The 17,486-nt window shown below is 38.0% G+C and overlaps 1 protein-coding gene across 3 annotated transcripts; it reads left to right on the forward strand.

Annotated features, from left to right (window-relative positions):
• Positions 1–3,602: 3,602 nt before the first annotated feature.
• LOC122062686 (heat shock 70 kDa protein 15-like) lies at positions 3,603–15,746 on the forward strand. Of its 3 annotated transcripts, none has more exons than XM_042626338.1 (10): positions 3,603–3,906; positions 4,189–5,422; positions 8,275–8,499; positions 8,595–8,690; positions 8,861–9,064; positions 13,884–14,081; positions 14,185–14,331; positions 14,411–14,560; positions 14,851–14,981; positions 15,197–15,746. In XM_042626338.1, the coding sequence occupies exons 2-10, from the start codon at positions 4,253–4,255 to the stop codon at positions 15,402–15,404; spliced, it is 2,529 nt and encodes an 842-aa protein (XP_042482272.1). In that variant the 5' UTR covers positions 3,603–3,906; positions 4,189–4,252; the 3' UTR covers positions 15,405–15,746. The 3 variants fall into 3 exon arrangements, with proteins under 3 accessions (XP_042482272.1, XP_042482266.1, XP_042482281.1); XM_042626332.1 differs by having other exon boundaries at positions 3,603–3,837; XM_042626347.1 differs by having other exon boundaries at positions 3,604–3,837; positions 13,887–14,081.
• Positions 15,747–17,486: the final 1,740 nt, after the last annotated feature.

The following is a 17,486-nucleotide window of genomic DNA, read 5'->3' on the forward strand; positions in this document are numbered from 1 at the left end:
AGTAGAAGAAGAAGAAGAAGACGAAAGGAATGATGAAGATAAAAGGCAAAACTAGGAACTCAAGCTGCAACATCGTGATTGTTAGAATTAGATCTATGTGCTTCTTCTCTGCAATAGATGAAGAGGAGATTAGAGAAGAGCAGAAACGAAGAACCAAAAAGTGTTATTTTTCCTGAAAAAAGAAAGAAGTATATATTTAAACGTTCTGCACATGAGGACCATATGAGATGTAAAGATTAAAGGAAAAAAAAAAGAACGCTCAAGCGCTCGAGTTTAAGGTCAAGGACATAATAGTATGTTCACATACCTATAAGGGTAGTTTGGCCATTTAGATAATATGAGATTGATGACATCATCACTTAATGACCTAATTCGAACGGAATGGATTTTTTAAATTTTTTCTGATGAAAGTGAGGGGATATACGAACTTTTATTTTCATTTTTGGGCGTCATCCCAAATTATGGAGGTTTTTTGGGGTGGTACAAGAAAATTTTCCTATTAAATATTATCCAACACTAATTCTAAATTCATACACCACACATGCCCAAAATCTTATTAAGCCATTTGACTTGGCCATGATGTTGTTCATCATTGTTAACATAGTCAACATACTCTCGGAGTGATGCATGTTCAGTTGGAGTTGGGAGTCTATCACTTTAAAAACACTTTTCAGCAAATGCATCAGCTTGTACCTCAATTTCAGGGTACGTGCATGGAATTTTAGTCGAAGGTATTATCATGAGAAATATAGGTCATTGAGTTAGCTTCAAGTTGGCGAAAGAATTAGGTTGATCAGAGTTTGGGAGATGGAGATATGGTCAATTAAGTAAACATTATGTGCAAAAAGTCAAGTGTTAAAAAAAGCCAAAAAAAGAGAACGTGTTTAGGACAGGAATGCTTGCCGTTTGCTGTTTTTTCTTATCTTTGGGAAGCATATGGAAAAATATGTTTTAAACGGTAAAAAACAAAAACATGTTTAAAACCATTTTAAACGCTTTTTTGCTAACAGGGAGCCAAACCATGAACTATTTTCAACTAGATGATCATACCTTAGTTTTTCTCATGCATTCTCAAATTCCACTAGATCATCATAATGGTATATACATCTGGTCAAACCTTTCATAACGTTTGAAGAATCCTTTATTATATTGCCTATGTGCTTTACGCCACTTTGCATTAAGTGTCATGTGCAAAACCTGTGGTGTGTCTCAGGCAACACCTCAGCCATTAACGTTTTTTCTAATACTCCCCTACATTTAAACTTTTACCTCTTCTTCTCCCTGCTCTTCCTAAATACCCATATTGCCCCTCCTTTTGACTTGGTAATTGCTTCTCAAAGTCTCTTCTTCTTCTGCAACATGTAAAGTCAACCTACCCACCCCACTTTCCTCCCTCCCTAACTTGCTCACCTTGCCCCTACCCTGCAACTGCCTCCATTCCCTTGGCCTAGCTTGACGTCAACAACATGATCCACCAACTCCAACTACTCCTTATCGTTGAGGGATGTGGGTATGGAGATGGAATTGGGAACACCCATTGTTCTTTTGGATGTGCAAGGACTCAAAATAGACCATGATGGGGAGGAGAGTGTATGAGACTTCGCTAGGCTTGTAGAGAGCCTAACATTGAAGATGAAGTAACACTTGGAGGACGGGTACATGGTACAGACGAGAGGGAGGTCATCGCTATAACAATCGAGGGTGTGATGTATAGGATTGCAATGTTGTAGTTATATAATCAGCTAACCCTCTTTTTTACGTCAGATTTGAAATATTGACTCAAATTTATTCATAAGTTCACCAGCCTGTAGTTTTCTTCATACAGATTTTGCAAGTCAAATCTATATGATCAAATGCAATTATGAAAGTGAAGTAATTAAAATTGTCTTCTTATTCATCTCCCTCAACCTTCGGCCTTCATATGAGGAGAACTTGGATGGTCTCTCTAAGTCCATGTGCTGTGATTGCAGAGTTGTGCAGTCTGCTCTTTTTTTCCCTTGCACCACTAATAGAAATATCCAATGACCTTTAAAATTTTCTTGATGCTTTTCCTCAAATGTTGTTATTCTTAGACTTTGTTACGAATTTATTATTGTGGTGATTACTTTCAGGTGGAATTCATTTTATTTCTAATCAAAACCTAGAAAAACAGGGGGATAGCTGAGAGGGGGATGGAGGTGGGGAGGAAACATCTATGAATTTACAGTTACCGGATTCCGTTTTTGAGCACTTTAAGACTTCCAAATGGGCCAGAGAAGTAAAACTACAAAATAATCCACAACTTCACCATGGGCAAGGTACAGAAAAGTTGCTCCCATTCGAAGGACTTCATTGTGTTGACAAAGGTTCCAGAGTAGCTTGCAGTACATGCTCTGGTAGAAATCGTTGATGTGAGCTCTCCCTACCCAAATCCCTCTAACAACAAGGTGCAATTGGAGTTGGTGGATCTCGTTGTTGACGTCAAGCTCAACCAAGTGGGTGGATCTAGCGGTAGCAGGATGAGGAAGTTGGCGAGGGAGGAAAGCGGCGGGGGGTAGATTGCTTTTACAAGTTGTAGAAGAAGAAGAGACACTAGAGGATTAGTTATCAAGTCAATGTAAAAGTCCAAAAGTAAGGAAGTATATGAAAAAAAAGTAAAAGGTAGGGGAGTTTTAGTTAATAAAGGGGAGTTTTAGTTAATATAGGTTAAGAGAGACTAGAGGATTAGTTACCAAGTCAAAAGGAGAGTATATGTAAAAGTCCAAAAGTAGGGAAGTATATGAAAAGAAGTAAAAGGTAGGTGAGTTTTAGTTAATATAGGTTAAGTGTAAGGGTTCGAGACCTAAAGGTGTCAATAAGATTAGGGGTGTCAAAACCAAGTCCGAACTTGTAAAATGATTGAAAAAACCTGGACTAGTTTTAGACTGGGGTATGATGGAACAAACTAAAAACTAGACCGCATTGAATTGATATTGATATCCAAATCGAAAACCTAACCAGTGAAACTGATAAAAAAATAATTGAGTATGATGTTATGAATATAGGTGAATCGATTATCGAATAAATTCAATATTAGTGAGAAAATCTATGGTTGTAATGGAACTTTTTACAAATCAATGAGTGTATAATGTTATGAATAAGGAATTGACATGTAACAATGCTTTCCATGATCTCCTTGTGCACTGTTCAATATTAGTTGGACACTTAAATAAATGATTTGATAATAAGGTTTATTTTGTGATTTCAGTATTAGTTATCTTCTCAATATTTGATTTGTAATAATGATTTTACTACAAACTCTATTTATTCAGTGGTTGATTTCAATGTTAGTTATCTAGTCCATACAATTTATTCCTCTTTGTTTCGATTGTAACATAAACATCAATAAATTTATTTATTCCTGATTATTTACTTGTTACTTCGGGAAGATGATTTAGAGTATTTATGCCAAATCTTTCCTCACTACAAGTTTTGAAATGTTTTATGATTCAATCCTAAAAACAAATCGGTACTCCCATTTGACACCCATGACTTACATGATAATTGCTTTAGAAAGAGCTTACCTTAATTTTCGACTTTATATATATTACTTCATAAACCAAAAGATCTTTCTAGAAACAGTATTTAGAGTTCTCGAGCGCCTCCATGCAACCCCTAAACCAAAATCCATCTCGTTTTCGTTTCTTAAGCTTTTAATTTAGGTTTCTTTCTCATAAAAATTTTCAGGTCTTTGGAGGCTTCTAGAAAAAGACGTCTCCAATATTACAGCTTCAGACCTCGCGTGCGTCCACGATCAGTCGGTCCCAACCTTATAATCTCTCCAAAATCGATACAGAAGTTCTCGGCGAATACCTAAAGGTACATTTAGATACGAACCCTAATTTTTGCAATTTCGATTTATTCGCTGGTTCATCTCCTCGGAAACATGTAAGCTTTGTAGATCTGTAATCTTTGCAGGTTTTCTGAAATTGAAACTGTTTTTTTTTTTGGTTTAAGGTGTTCATATTTAATTTTCGAATCTGTCATTATTTTTCAGTATTCAGTTTATATAAACCCTAGAGCTTGACCCGACTCATTGTCGATTGAGTCTGCTTTGATTCGTGCTCAGATCGGGTTTTTTGAAGGTCTTTTAGATGTGTAAAAGTAAGAAATTTTTTTTTTTTTTCTATAGTTTATGACTTTTCGATTTTCTGATTTTTTATTTGTCAGATCGTTGTTTCCGCGTCCGGAATAGACCAACTTGCCTAATCGGACTGGTTTTATTCCGGCGAAAATGAGCGTTGTTGGTTTTGATTTCGGCAACGAAAGCTGCATTGTTGCTGTTGCTAGGCAGCGGGGCATAGACGTTGTTCTCAATGATGAATCAAAACGGGAGACTCCTGCTATTGTCTGCTTTGGTGAGAAACAGCGGTTCATTGGAACTGCTGGGGCCGCTTCAACGATGATGAACCCCAAAAATTCTGTTTCTCAGATAAAACGTTTGGTCGGGAGGCAATTTTCTGATCCCGAGCTACAACTTGATCTTAAAGCCTTACCCTTCACCGTTACAGAAGGGCCTGATGGTTATCCGTTAATTCATGCTCGATACTTGGGAGAAGCAAGGACCTTTACACCAACACAGCTTTTAGGGATGGTATTGTCAAATCTGAAGGGCATAGCAGAGAAGAATCTGAACGCTGCAGTAGTGGACTGTTGTATTGGTATTCCAGTTTATTTCACCGATCTTCAAAGAAGAGCCGTTTTGGATGCCGCTACGATAGCTGGTTTGCACCCTCTACATTTGATTCATGAAACGACTGCCACAGCCTTGGCTTATGGAATATACAAGACAGATTTGCCTGAGAACGACCAATTAAATGTTGCTTTTGTTGACATTGGCCACGCAAGCATGCAGGTTTGCATTGCAGGCTTCAAAAAAGGTCAGCTGAAGATTCTCTCACATGCATTCGACCGGTCACTTGGAGGTCGGGATTTTGATGAGGCTCTGTTCCAGCACTTTGCAGCAAAGTTTAAGGAAGAGTATAAGATTGATGTTTTCCAAAATGCAAGGGCTTGCCTTAGGCTGCGTGCTGCTTGTGAAAAGCTGAAGAAGGTTCTCAGTGCAAACCCGGTGGCACCATTGAACATAGAGTGCTTGATGGATGATAAGGATGTCAAAGGCATCATCAAGAGGGAGGACTTTGAGCTGCTGAGTGTTCCAATTTTGGAGCGTGTGAAGGTACCTTTACAGAAGGCTCTTGCAGAAGCTGGACTCACCGTTGACAATGTCCATGCAGTGGAGGTTGTTGGTTCGGGCTCACGTGTTCCAGCTATCATTAAAATTTTGACTGAATTTTTTGGAAAAGAACCAAGGCGCACTATGAATGCCAGTGAATGTGTTGCTCGAGGATGTGCACTTCAATGTGCGATCCTCAGTCCAACTTTCAAAGTGCGGGAGTTCCAGGTAATGTTTTCCTCATGTTATTCAGGTTTCATTTGCTGTGTTGAACTTGTTGATTAATCTAATCCTAGGATTTGGGATGCTGAAACATATCAGTTGTGTGAAATAAATTGATTTTCCTATTCAGGGCTTGCTTTTGCTGGATGAGTTGTGGGGTGGGGTGGGGGAGAGAGTAGTTTTCTTGACAAGGAGGGAAGTTTGAAAGGGATGGGGTACTTTCTAAAAAAGGTAAAAGGAGAGGGTGAAAGGATGGCCGATCTCTTTCTTGATTAGATTGGTGGGACTGATGCAAACCATAATATATAGTGCATTGTTTGATTGTTTGTCAGGATTGGATTGTTCCACAGCGGATGGACAATCCGCCATTAATCAGACACCATCTCAAATCCTTAAACTTTGGCCTCTTCACTCCTACCTTTATAATGGTCCCTCCTTGCTTAACATTCATTTATTTTGCAAGGTTTACAATTTTGAATTCTTTGGTAATTTTGACTATCAAAAAATGAGTTGTTGGACAATATTTGAGAGAGGTTCAAAGGAGGTGAAGGTATGACTTATTGTTGGGGAAAACAAGGAGCTTTCGCCAACATGCAGTGTGAGAATTTACTGAAGCAATGTGAAGGAATTTGGTGACCAGGTGGACTGTGCTTGAACATTGATCTGGTGTCTTGCAAACAAGCATTCTTTCTTGGATTACATGTTTTCTTTTTTTGCTGTATATGATGTGCACACCTTTCTATACATACCAAATGATAATTTCTATGCTGATGAAAAAAATGGAGCTTTCCTTTGAAAGTTAGAAATGGAGCTTTCATTTGAAAGTTAAGAAATTAATAGATGACATGATTAAAACACCCCATCCTCAGAATAAAACTGTAGATGACCATGTATATGTATGAGCATAAATACTATTATCTGTACCTATTCATTTTGATTTTGGAAAATCATCTTGAAAATCTATCTTTATGCCTTTATAGTATCCTTTAGTAGGAGTAGGCTGAGTAGCTAATGTAGAAGCATATATTTATGTCATTGTGTGTTATGCTAAATTACTGCTGTCCATAGACCTCTGTTTGTGTTAAGATTTTGATATATATATATATATATATAATTTTTTCCCCCTTTTTTAATCAAGTTTTTCCTGTCAATGGGAATTGAAACTAGTCTCTTCGGATGTAGAATCCCAAAGCTCTTGGAGAAACGAGTGAACTGGCGGATGATGCACTATTTCTTCTTCCCCAAGGCACACTAACCTTACATTAGGGAAGTAATTACCTCTTGGAATTAGATTGTCAACTTATGAATGGAAGAATGATTTTTTAGTTGCTGATAAACAGCAAAACACCCACCCGCCAAAAAAAAAAAAAAAAGGAAAGAAAAAAAGTGAAGATCTATCTGAGTGCCATCTATCAGTTGAAAAAGTCAATTCCGTTATACCTTGTTGTGAGATCACTCTCTCAATTGAATTATACCTTATTGCAACATGTTGGTCATAGGTTCGAAACTTGGAAACAACCAATCTTGCGAAGCAGGGGGTAAGGCTGCATACATTTGCCCCTCCCAGACCCTGCAGTAGCAGGAGCTTTGTGCACTAGCTTGCTTTTTATGCCTGTCAGAAAGGCATCATGAGTAGTTATCCATACATCTAAGGATGGTAGTTTTAATCAATTTGAGTGTTCTACATCAAGGGATATTGTTACTAAGTTTCTGAATCTTAAGGTTGTGATCAGTTGGGAAGAAAAAATAATGAAGTTACCAATGAGTTTGTGATTCAAAATTGTTTTTAAACTTCCTAGATTCCCAATTAAATGTTGTATTGATTGCAAGATGGTCTGGGATATAAGTTTCTGCATTTTGTGTTATTTGTTTTTCTATTTTTAACATTTAGCTTGTTCTGCAAATGCAACAATTATCATAGTCAGATCCATAGTTGTCAAGACGTCACCAAGGCGCTGCCTAGGTGTCCAGGTGCCCCTTTCTGGACAACGCCTTGGGTTGCCTCCTAGTGCCTTCATGGTGTCGCCTAGGCATACAGGTCCCTTCCACTGCTTTGGGTCGCCTCGACAACTATGGTCAGATGAGTACCTGAGATGCATTATTGCATCAATTTTCATCTGTTATGCCTGCCATCCCCACCCATACATGGGCAGCCAGTAATAATGATGTATACTAATTTGAGGCCTTGACCTATCTGTTTTTTATGCATGTGGGAATTTTATCTCAATAGATATCGAGATGTCAACCCATATTTCAATAATTTGACATGGAAATGTTTACTGAGAGGAGATTTTCTTGGTAACCACTAGTTGCTGGCTTGGTTATTATTCTGTTTCACTGTTTAGGCTTATTGACTTTCTCTGAGTGATTTGATGTTTGTTTGTAATTTTAGGCTTTGTTGCTCAAGCACACAAGCCTGGGCTAGGTGGGCTGGGCTTGTGTTGCTACTAGGTAGCCTGTAACAGTTATATCACCATCTATTACAATACAGTATGTGCGCATTAAGTCTGGTTGTTTGTGCAATATTAAATTTTTTGGTAGTAGATGCTCTATTATTAAGAAATGTTAATCTGCTGCCCTAATTGTAAACTATTTGGCGAATATTCACAACATTTTTTTGTTGCTATTGCTGTTGCATTAGCGGGTATTTTGTTTAATTTGTTTGGTGATGGTCTGGAAAGATTGGTTTTATTTGAGATTAGAACTAGAATTGTTCTGATTTATTGGAGGTGAATCAATTTATGGTCCCTCCCCCCCTCACCTCTTTTCTTTTGGCCCTTCTTTTTTATCAATTCAATCTTCTGAAGGAATCTAATTTGGACATTGTACTATTAAATGATGCATTTCTTTCTCTTCAGGTCAATGAGAGCTTTCCCTCCCCAATTGCCTTGTTATGGAAAGGGTCTGCCCCAGATTCCCAAAATGGTTCTGCGAATCAGCAAAGCACCATAGTCTTCCCCAAGGGAAATCCAATGCCCAGTGTCAAGGCCTTGACATTTTATAGGTCAGGAACATTTACAGTTGATGTTCACTATGCTGATGTGAGCGAATTGCAGGCACCAGCAAAGATCAGCACTTACACGGTAACTGTGCTGCTAACGGGGTTTACTTGTAGGCTTTTTCTATCCCGTGTGCATGACATTTATTTTCTCACTTATACTCTGATTTTCCTTCTCAGATTGGTCCATTCCAATCTACAAAAGGTGAACGTGCCAAACTGAAAGTGAAAGTTCGTTTGAATCTGCATGGCGTTGTGTCTGTTGAGTCTGCAACAGTAAGTGCTGGATGTAATAGTAGCTTTTTTCAACATCTATTTATTACCATTTTGTCCAGTTTTTTATGGTAATTTTTATTTCAGTTGCTGGAGGAAGAAGAAGTTGAAATTTTATTCAAATTCTAATTATTACCGTTTTCTCCAGTTTTTAATGGTAATTTTTCTTTCAGTTACTGGAGGAAGAAGAAATTGAAGTTCCGGTTGTAAAGGAGCCAGAAAAGGAAGTTACAACGATGGAAACTGATGAGGCTCCTGCTGATGCTGCAGCTGAAAGTGATGTAAACATGCAAAATGCCCAAGGTAGCACTGATGGTGTCGAAAATGGTGCTTCTGAGTCTGGGGATAAACCTGTGCAGATGGAAACAGATGCAAAGGTAGGTTGTGGTTTTACTATTTCACATTTGTTTTTTTTTATTCTCCTGGATCTTTTTAGTCACAAGTGTAGGATCCAGTTTGGGTGATTTCCATTTGCTTCTTTTAAACAATTTTTGAAATTAGCTTTACCTTACAATTAACATCTTCACGTTTATAGCCTTAAACGAGTGACTAAATTATCTGTACACGATGAGACATACCATGCGATTGTGTGGCTTTCTTTAGCTCTGCAAATGATCTACATGTTTGCATTTATAGGTGGGAGTCGATATGATAAGGAATAATGATGTGAGAGTTTATACTCAATTTTAAACACATAGATAATCTGCTGTGGATCTTCCCCTTTCTGTTGTTCTCCTTTGTTGTTTTTTTTGTGTGACCATTTGAGTTCTTAATTTCAAGATTGCTAATTTCATCTTTGATTTTCTGATATTTATATTTAGAGGCCTCTTATATTTATGATCAATGGTGAAGCTGGTTGTGCTTCACTATACCTTTGGTGGTTTATAACTGCACAGTTAACATGCACTCAAGGATATTCTTTGGCTGGTTGATGCATATTCCTTTACTGGATTTGGGTTTGGTTTATGTCTTTCTAGATGGGCTAGTGTAGGTATCTAGAGCTTGGCAGGTTCAGCCATATAAAGGAATGAAACAGTCAATTTGGACTGCCGTCAGATGGTTGATACTCTTGAGAGTTTTGAGTTGGCCATCCGCTTAACGCAACGGTTTGTGCTAGCTATTTTCTCTGATGTCTGTTTCTTGGGGTCTATAGTAATGGATTCAATCCATGTTCAGAAAAACATCTTTGAGTCTGGGCAACCAGGGGAACTGTTGCCTGTCCTGAGCAACCTGGATGGCTGTTTTGGCATCATTGAACATTGGAGGGAATGCCAGTGGCCACAGAAATGGAGATGGCTAGTAAAAACCATCAGTCATCCCTGTAATGTCCCTTTAAATCACTGGACACATTGTTGAATTTTAATTTAAGTACTAGTTTTTTATTTTTTACATATTATTATCAGGGAAATTTTCTTGTACCACCCCTAAAAATATTCATAACTTCCTTTAACCCCTAGAATTTGAAAAAAGATCTCGTACGTCCCTCACTTTCATAAAAAAATTTCTAATAAATCCATTCCGTTAGAAGGAAATCGTTAAGTGATGATGTCAGCAGTTTACTATTATCTAAATGGCCAAACTACTTTTGGGAGTGGCTAAACTTACTGTTATACCCTTCACTTTAAAACCCCCAAGTTGGTAAAGTGGGTTGCTTTTTCTTAACCTAAACCTCCATCTTTTCTCTGTTCCTGCTCCGATTACTTGCGAAGAAAAAAGGAAGAAGAAACTGTTGAGGAAGAAGGGGCGGGATCTGTACAGGCTAACAAAAAAGAGTGATGTGTATAGCTTTGGTGTGTTGTTGATGGAGCTCATATCATCAAAGCTTTCTGTAGGGGATGATGACATCGGTGTAAAGCTTTGATATGAAACTGATGTTGCAGCGAAGGGGATGATGACATCGGTGGCAGCTTTAGCTTATTGGTGTCTGCAAAGTGAAAAGGAGTTGAAGCCTTTGATGGATGAGGTGTTGGAGGTGTTGAAGGGAATAGTGGAGACTACAAGAATGTGTTGGATGGGGGACGGGCAGAGGTAATCGATATTCCCATGAATTATGCAGTACAAGGGCCCTCCAAGAGTAATACTCTGCCACCGCTGCTGTCACCGCCAACTGTCCCAATTCTTTATTCAACAATAAGTGGGTCAGCAATTAGGTTGTGTCATGCATAGGCAACTTGGTGTAAGGTTTCCTCTGGTTTTTGTATACGATATGACTTATCTGGTCTACACTCTACACCTGGTTCAGTAAAGTAGAATAGATATGTGAAAGCTCTGGACATTGAGGAGTTGAGAAATAAACTGGAACAGTCATCTCTCAAATTCATTTTTCCATTAATTTGAACATTTTGATCCAGCCAATTTTAGGGTTTTTTTTTCTTCTCATTGAAACTTTGGGTTTTTTTTTTTTTTTTTTGAGGGAAACTTGTTGGGTTTCTGAAATCGATTCTGGCCAATTTGATATTCGATCATCAAATTTCATATTACAAATTCATTCATTTATGTTTCCAAGCGAGTGCAGATGGTATGAGTTTACAAACGGGTCTTAATTAAAACTTAAGGACAAAATATCCTCCACAATTGTGGAAAAAGTGTTGTTTTAGAGGTTAGTAGAAGGGTCAAAAAAGTCTTTTCACGTTTTCAGTTAACGGTGTTACACATTAGAGGTGCGGTGGATATTATTTTCAATTCATGGGGTTATAGGAAGTTATGAATATTTGTAGGGTGGTACAAGAAAATTTCCATTATTATTATTATTATTATTATTATTTTTATTATTTTTTGTGTTGCTAAGTGTTTGGTGATCCTTCCCGACCCCACCAAAAAGGAAAAAAACTACTGATCAGGTTAATTCTCAGTTGGGAACTGCAGTTTCATTTTAATTGGTTCCATATGGTATAATCAGGCCAATCTTGCTTTCCTCGAAACTTCTAGTATTATCAAATGGTGTTTCTATGACTGGTTTTCGTTTATATTTTGTATATGGATTGTGGGAGGTCACAATAGTAAGTTGCTCCTCCCTTTCATATGTGGTTTGGGTAGGAAAAGTGTGTAGTCCTAACAACTTCTTGTAGTTCAAAGAAGGAAGAAGTGAAGAAGGGCCAGCCAGCCCTTAATCCTTATCGAGCTAGCCATAAAGTCCCATTGAGCCCAGCACCTTAAAGGCCACTTGCAGTTCATGGTTTAGGCCCAATTAATGGGTGAGGAATTGGGCCTGTTATGGACCATTACCTGTGTCTTGAGTAGGAAGTCAATAGAGGATATATTTAGTTATTTGTTCTATTTCCATTAATACACATTAATAGAAGATTATTGTTGATGTGTTACATATTATTTACTATTTTTAGGGACTTGTTTTTTTTCTTAATAGAGCAAAATTATTAATAGAAGGAATGGGGCTGTAAAGCTCAACGATTTTGAAGTTAAGAATGAATTGGCTTGTTTGCCCCTATTGCTGTGAGATTCAGTGAGCATGGTGAGATTCTTTGCAAAGCTTGGTGTGATGCCATTAGGGTTAATGACAGACTGACCTATAGGCCATAGGTTAGAGGGCTTCGTCATATCCCCCTTCCCTTCCCTTTTCTTTTTCTCCCGAGTCTTATTTTCTGGTTCTAAAAGTTTCAGTTCTGAGAAACCCTTATTGTGATTCCTGCTGATCAGTAAAGGGCTTGTGGTTGTACTGTTTTTGAGTATTTTAACCCGTGATATGAGTTGATGCTTAGACTGTCCGGCACTGAGGTATGTAAATCAACCTTATTCTAAGTTGGATGCTACTGTGTTGAAGATGATTGAGGACTGTTGAACCTACTTCATATGCTACCATTATCTGAGTACTAGTTACATAAGAATTTGGTTTCTGTTTATACCTTACTGGCCAGCGGCAATGGGGTATGGGTATTCTCACATCGGTGCGACTTGGAGGTTGATTACTTCTGGACCTACCTGTCCTTCGATTAGAATTTTACAGATTTCTACCCTATGGATTGGTGTATACTGGTGATTGCTTAATTTTAATCCAAGTATAATTTCAAGTTCTGTTCTGTGTATCTAGCCACTGGTTTGGTTTGATTCTTACATATGATGAACTACTCATGGAGTGTTGGTTACATCCTTGTTTTCATGATATTCTTTGATGGGGTAGCCTTAGGGAAGAATGGAAGAACTAGAATAGAAGGGGAAGGAAGGGATCACACAATTAGACATTGCACAAATCCAACTAGGGAGGGAGAGAAATCGCATAAAGAAGGGGGAGGGGAAGAATCACTCACAGCCTAAAGGCTCTAAAACATTAACTCAATTCATCATTCTTCAAATCTGTCCAATTAGAGTACATTAGCTCCTCTTTATAAAGAGGGCAAACTAGCAGTCATAACCTAATTAGTAGGAGTTAGACTCCAAGTAGGACTAGACACTACATAATAGGAGTTGGACTCCAACGTGGGGTAGGACTAGAACTCCAACATCGAGTAGGTAACTAACTAGTCATTCACTAATAGGGAAATCTAAACTGACTCAAGCTAAAATAACTAAGGAAATAGACTCAAAACAAGACTCTAACTAAACTAATGAATTAAATATCGTTTTCCTACTTTGTACTCATATTTTAGTCCCATTAAAGTGGCCCATTACAAAAAAAAATCCATGGGATCAAAGGTCCAACACATACATAACCCAACCCAAGGCTTATTTGCAATAAAATAAGCCCATTAAGTGACCTATCTACATCAATCTGCCATTTGGATGGTGAGATATAATGCTGTTTCTAAATTTAAAAGCTAGTTTCTATTTTGTTACTATGCTAATAACTTGAGATCCAACTTTTGGATTTTCATCTTGTTTTGGGGGGGATTTACTGCTGGTTACCTTCAACTGAACTGAATTTGTGGTTATTCTAAACCCTAGAATTTTTTTTTTTGGGGGGGGGGGGGGGGGGTGAGGGGTTTATGTGGTTATAGCTTGCTGGTTGAGCCATAGAATTCTGTTGTGGATAGGATTTTGAAATAAACCAGCAATAGATTGAATCCATCACTTCACTGGAATTGTAATTTCGTTTAACTTTGTACTGTGTACATTGGGTATGCTTTTGTTAGTATGCTCTGGTTTTTTGAGCTTTCTTTATCAGATAATTGAACTTGATTCTGCTTCGGTTGGTATTTCTCCACCTACTCTGAGCTTAGAGTTTGCTGATATATTCTTCCTCAGCAGGTTGAGGCACCAAAGAAGAAGATAAAGAAGACAAATGTCCCAGTTACTGAGTTTGTTTATGGGGGAATGCCACCTGCTGATGTGCAAAAAGCAGTGGAGAAAGAGTTTGAAATGGCCCTCCAGGACCGAGTGATGGAGGAAACAAAGGACAGGAAGAATGCTGTGGAGGCTTACGTTTATGACATGAGAAACAAGGTAAATCTATGCACACATAATAGATAATGTTGTGTTGCTTTTCGGAGCATACGACCAATTTCTATGTGCCAAGCTGTTGATTTGATGAGTTTTTTTTTCCCAGTTGAATGACAAGTATCAAGAATTTGTGACTCCTTCAGAAGGGGAAGGATTGATTGCTAAACTACAGGAGGTTGAGGATTGGCTGTATGAGGACGGTGAGGATGAAACCAAGGGTGTCTATGTTGCCAAGCTTGAGGAACTCAAGAAGGTACTTCCCATATTTATGTGCAGTTTTATTGCCAGCTGTGTTTAGAGATGTTTTCTGATATAGTTCAATGGAGTGACAGCTAGGGGATCCCATTGAGGACCGTTACAAGGAGAACTTGGAGAGAGGACCAACAATTGAACAATTTATTTATTGCATCAACAGTTTCAGAGAGGCAGCATTGTCGAATGATCCTAAATTTGATCACATCGACCTAGCTGAGAAACAGAAGGTGAGTCTCTTTTCATTATTTTTCTTTCTACTTCCCCCGGCTTGTTGAGTTTTGATTTCAACTCATAGGTACATCATACGTCTAAGGTATGAAGGTGGTCTTGTTTCCCTCGTATCTCAACTATATATTCACAACAAATGATACGGAAAACTGCAAAGAAATGCCCTCTCCCATTCCCACCCGAAAAAAAGATCGTTTACTTTTCCTAATTTCTTGGTTTATTAGAATGTCATTAATTTGGTTTAATGTCTGGAGACGACTTTATGATGTTCATCCTTGATATCTGATAGGTGGTAAACGAGTGTGTGGAAGCGGAGGCATGGTTGAGAGAGAAAAGGCAGCAACAGGACAGCCTGCCAAAATACTCACCCCCAGTTCTGTTGTTGGCTGATGTGAGAAGGAAAGCAGAAGCAGTTGACAGGTATAAGCGAATGATTTTTAGATTTAAATTCTTTTTTGTGTCATCTCCTTAAGAATGAAAGTCGTTTGTTACTTTCAAGTTAATCCTGTTTGTAATTGGCATTCTGTGTTTCTTCTTGAGAGTAGTAAAGAGTCATCTCATTGCAATGGATGATTATTACCTTCCTCTTTTGTACTTGCTTGTTCAATATATTGAAATTGGTTATGGTCGCACAGGTTCTGCAGGCCTATCATGATGAAACCTAAGCCAGCCAAGCCACCGACTCCAACTGAGACACCTCCACCCCCACCTCAGGGCAATGAATCCCAACCCCAAGGTGGTGAATCTGGTGGTGAAAACCAGGAAGGCAGTGGTGAGGCACCTCCAGCTGCTTCTGAGCCAATGGAAACTGACAAATCAGAGGGGTCTCAAAATGCAGCTTAAGTGGGAAAAAGAAGCATTTGTTTTATGATTCATTTGAGCCAAATATCGGTTCGGTTCATTTGTATTATCATTTCAGTTTGAGCGTGAATCTCAGTAGGGATGAGGTCTGGTGGTTAATATGGGATTTTATTTTTATACTTTTAAAAATTGTTATGCTTGAAATGTGTACCACAACCCTAGATAGGTGGCCATCACCACCCTTTATCTTATTAGAATGATCTCTAGAATCCGGTTTTCGAGAGGGATTTAAGAGAAAAAGCTACTGTTTACATGTTTCTTTCACACCTCCAGGTAGAGATTTTATTTTATTCCATATATATTGTGATGCCATATGTTCATCCATCTCTCCTTTATTAGCTCTCTCGTAGCTGGCTCTTCCATTTATTTTTTGGACATGGCATTACAAAAATATATATACGTCCCCATTATTACTTCTTTGCAGTGACTCTCATATTTTCTTAACTCATATGGGCTATTATTGGTGCCATCAGTGGACTTCAACACACATTGTTTCCATTCCAAGACGAGACAAATGGATTGTGCAATCTAAGGGCAAGGTAGGACAATACCATGTGGATCAATGGCAATACCACTCTGTATTTGAAGTCTCAAGACTCTCAATGGGATCAACAAATTCTAACATTCAATAATAGAAAACAAAATTTTTGAAAAGATGTTCAGATTAATCGATTGCAATCCTGATAGGAGAAAGAACCTCGATACACTTACAACATTATGAGTCTTTGAAGAGAACATAACCTGAAGTAAAATAATAGCATTAAAACTATCAGCCTCATTTAAGTCAGTACCAAACAATTGGTTCAAACTTCAGATGCAAATGCTAGCTAACCACACTGAGAAACACTTGACTGTTTTAGTAATAAACAGTAAATTTTATAAATAACTGAATTATTCGGATATAATTCTGTTTGTCAGAATTTATCGCGAATTGTAAAAAGATTTGAAGTAGCTGTGACTTTTTTCAATTTTTATTTTTAATTCGAATTCGGACAGAAGTAATCATATTGTCTTGAATTATTCTGTTCGGCCGAATTATTCGGGGAATTAAATAATTAGGTTCTTGTCTGCAGCCTGACAGCCACCCGGACTCACCAGAAGCCATTGTCTCCTTTGGGCTCTTGTCCAGTGCATATAGTTTCCTTTGCTTTTAGCCTTCTTCCATCCCATGTGATAGTTTCTATTTTGTTTATAACAAAGCCTTTCTTCTAGTTTTGAAAAGGTCATATTCAGTGCACAAGACTCTCGCTACAGCGGAGGTGCATTATGTACGCAGCCTTACTTCTTGCTTCGTAGGAGAGTTTATTTCCAAGTTTTGAACCTATGACCACATGTTGTTATAATGCAACTTAACCTTTGTTCTTGGTTTTAATAAAATAAATTAAAAGAAAAGAAAGAATGTTTTTGGAATCTACAGCATTTTTCTGAGTACCTTTTTTACCAAAATAAAACACGAGGATGTCATATCACGGCTATTTATTACTAATGCTGAGTTGGGTTATAAACTGTGATGAAATAGTTTCATATCAAGTATTCGTATGTATGAGCCAATGCTTCTTTTTCGGTGCAAAAGCCCCCATGGGGGGAAAAATGAGCCAATGCTTCATAGCAAGTCTTTGCTGGTTTGTGAATTGAGAAGTTAGAGCCTGTCCTATGGGTTCCAAGTGGCACTCATGGCGGTGAATATCCAAGGGAAGCGGTTGAAGTTGCTTAAAAGGCTTGCCTGGGGATTGAAGGAGGTCACTGGAGAGACTTTCAGGTCAAGTGAATAGAGATCAGAATTTTTTTGTTCTTCATGAAGATTGGCTTAATGCCTTCTTAGCAGAGTATGTAAAGAACAGAGATCATCACACCCAAAAAAAAAAAAGGACAAATTATTTAATCATATTTCATACTTGGATCAGAAAATATAAAGATTCTGAAATCGATTCTTTTACTACAGATTCCCCCAAACAAGGACATGAACACAAATTAGATATGGATTTTTGACCATCCATTTACATCCTTACCCCTTTACAGCGGCTGAAAGAGAAAAAAAAGTTCCTTACAAGGTAGTCTGAAATC

This window comes from Macadamia integrifolia, chromosome 2 (assembly GCF_013358625.1).
Source record: "Macadamia integrifolia cultivar HAES 741 chromosome 2, SCU_Mint_v3, whole genome shotgun sequence".
Classification (NCBI taxonomy): domain Eukaryota; kingdom Viridiplantae; phylum Streptophyta; class Magnoliopsida; order Proteales; family Proteaceae; genus Macadamia; species Macadamia integrifolia.

Coding starts and splice junctions, on each gene's coding strand:
- LOC122062686 (XM_042626338.1), top strand. CDS start 4,253: ATGAGCGTTGTTGGTTTTGATTTCGGCAACGAAAGCTGCATTGTTGCT. Junction 14,082..14,184: donor TTTATGACATGAGAAACAAG/GTAAATCTATGC, acceptor TTTTTTTCCCAG/TTGAATGACAAGTATCAAGA. Junction 14,561..14,850: donor ACCTAGCTGAGAAACAGAAG/GTGAGTCTCTTT, acceptor GATATCTGATAG/GTGGTAAACGAGTGTGTGGA.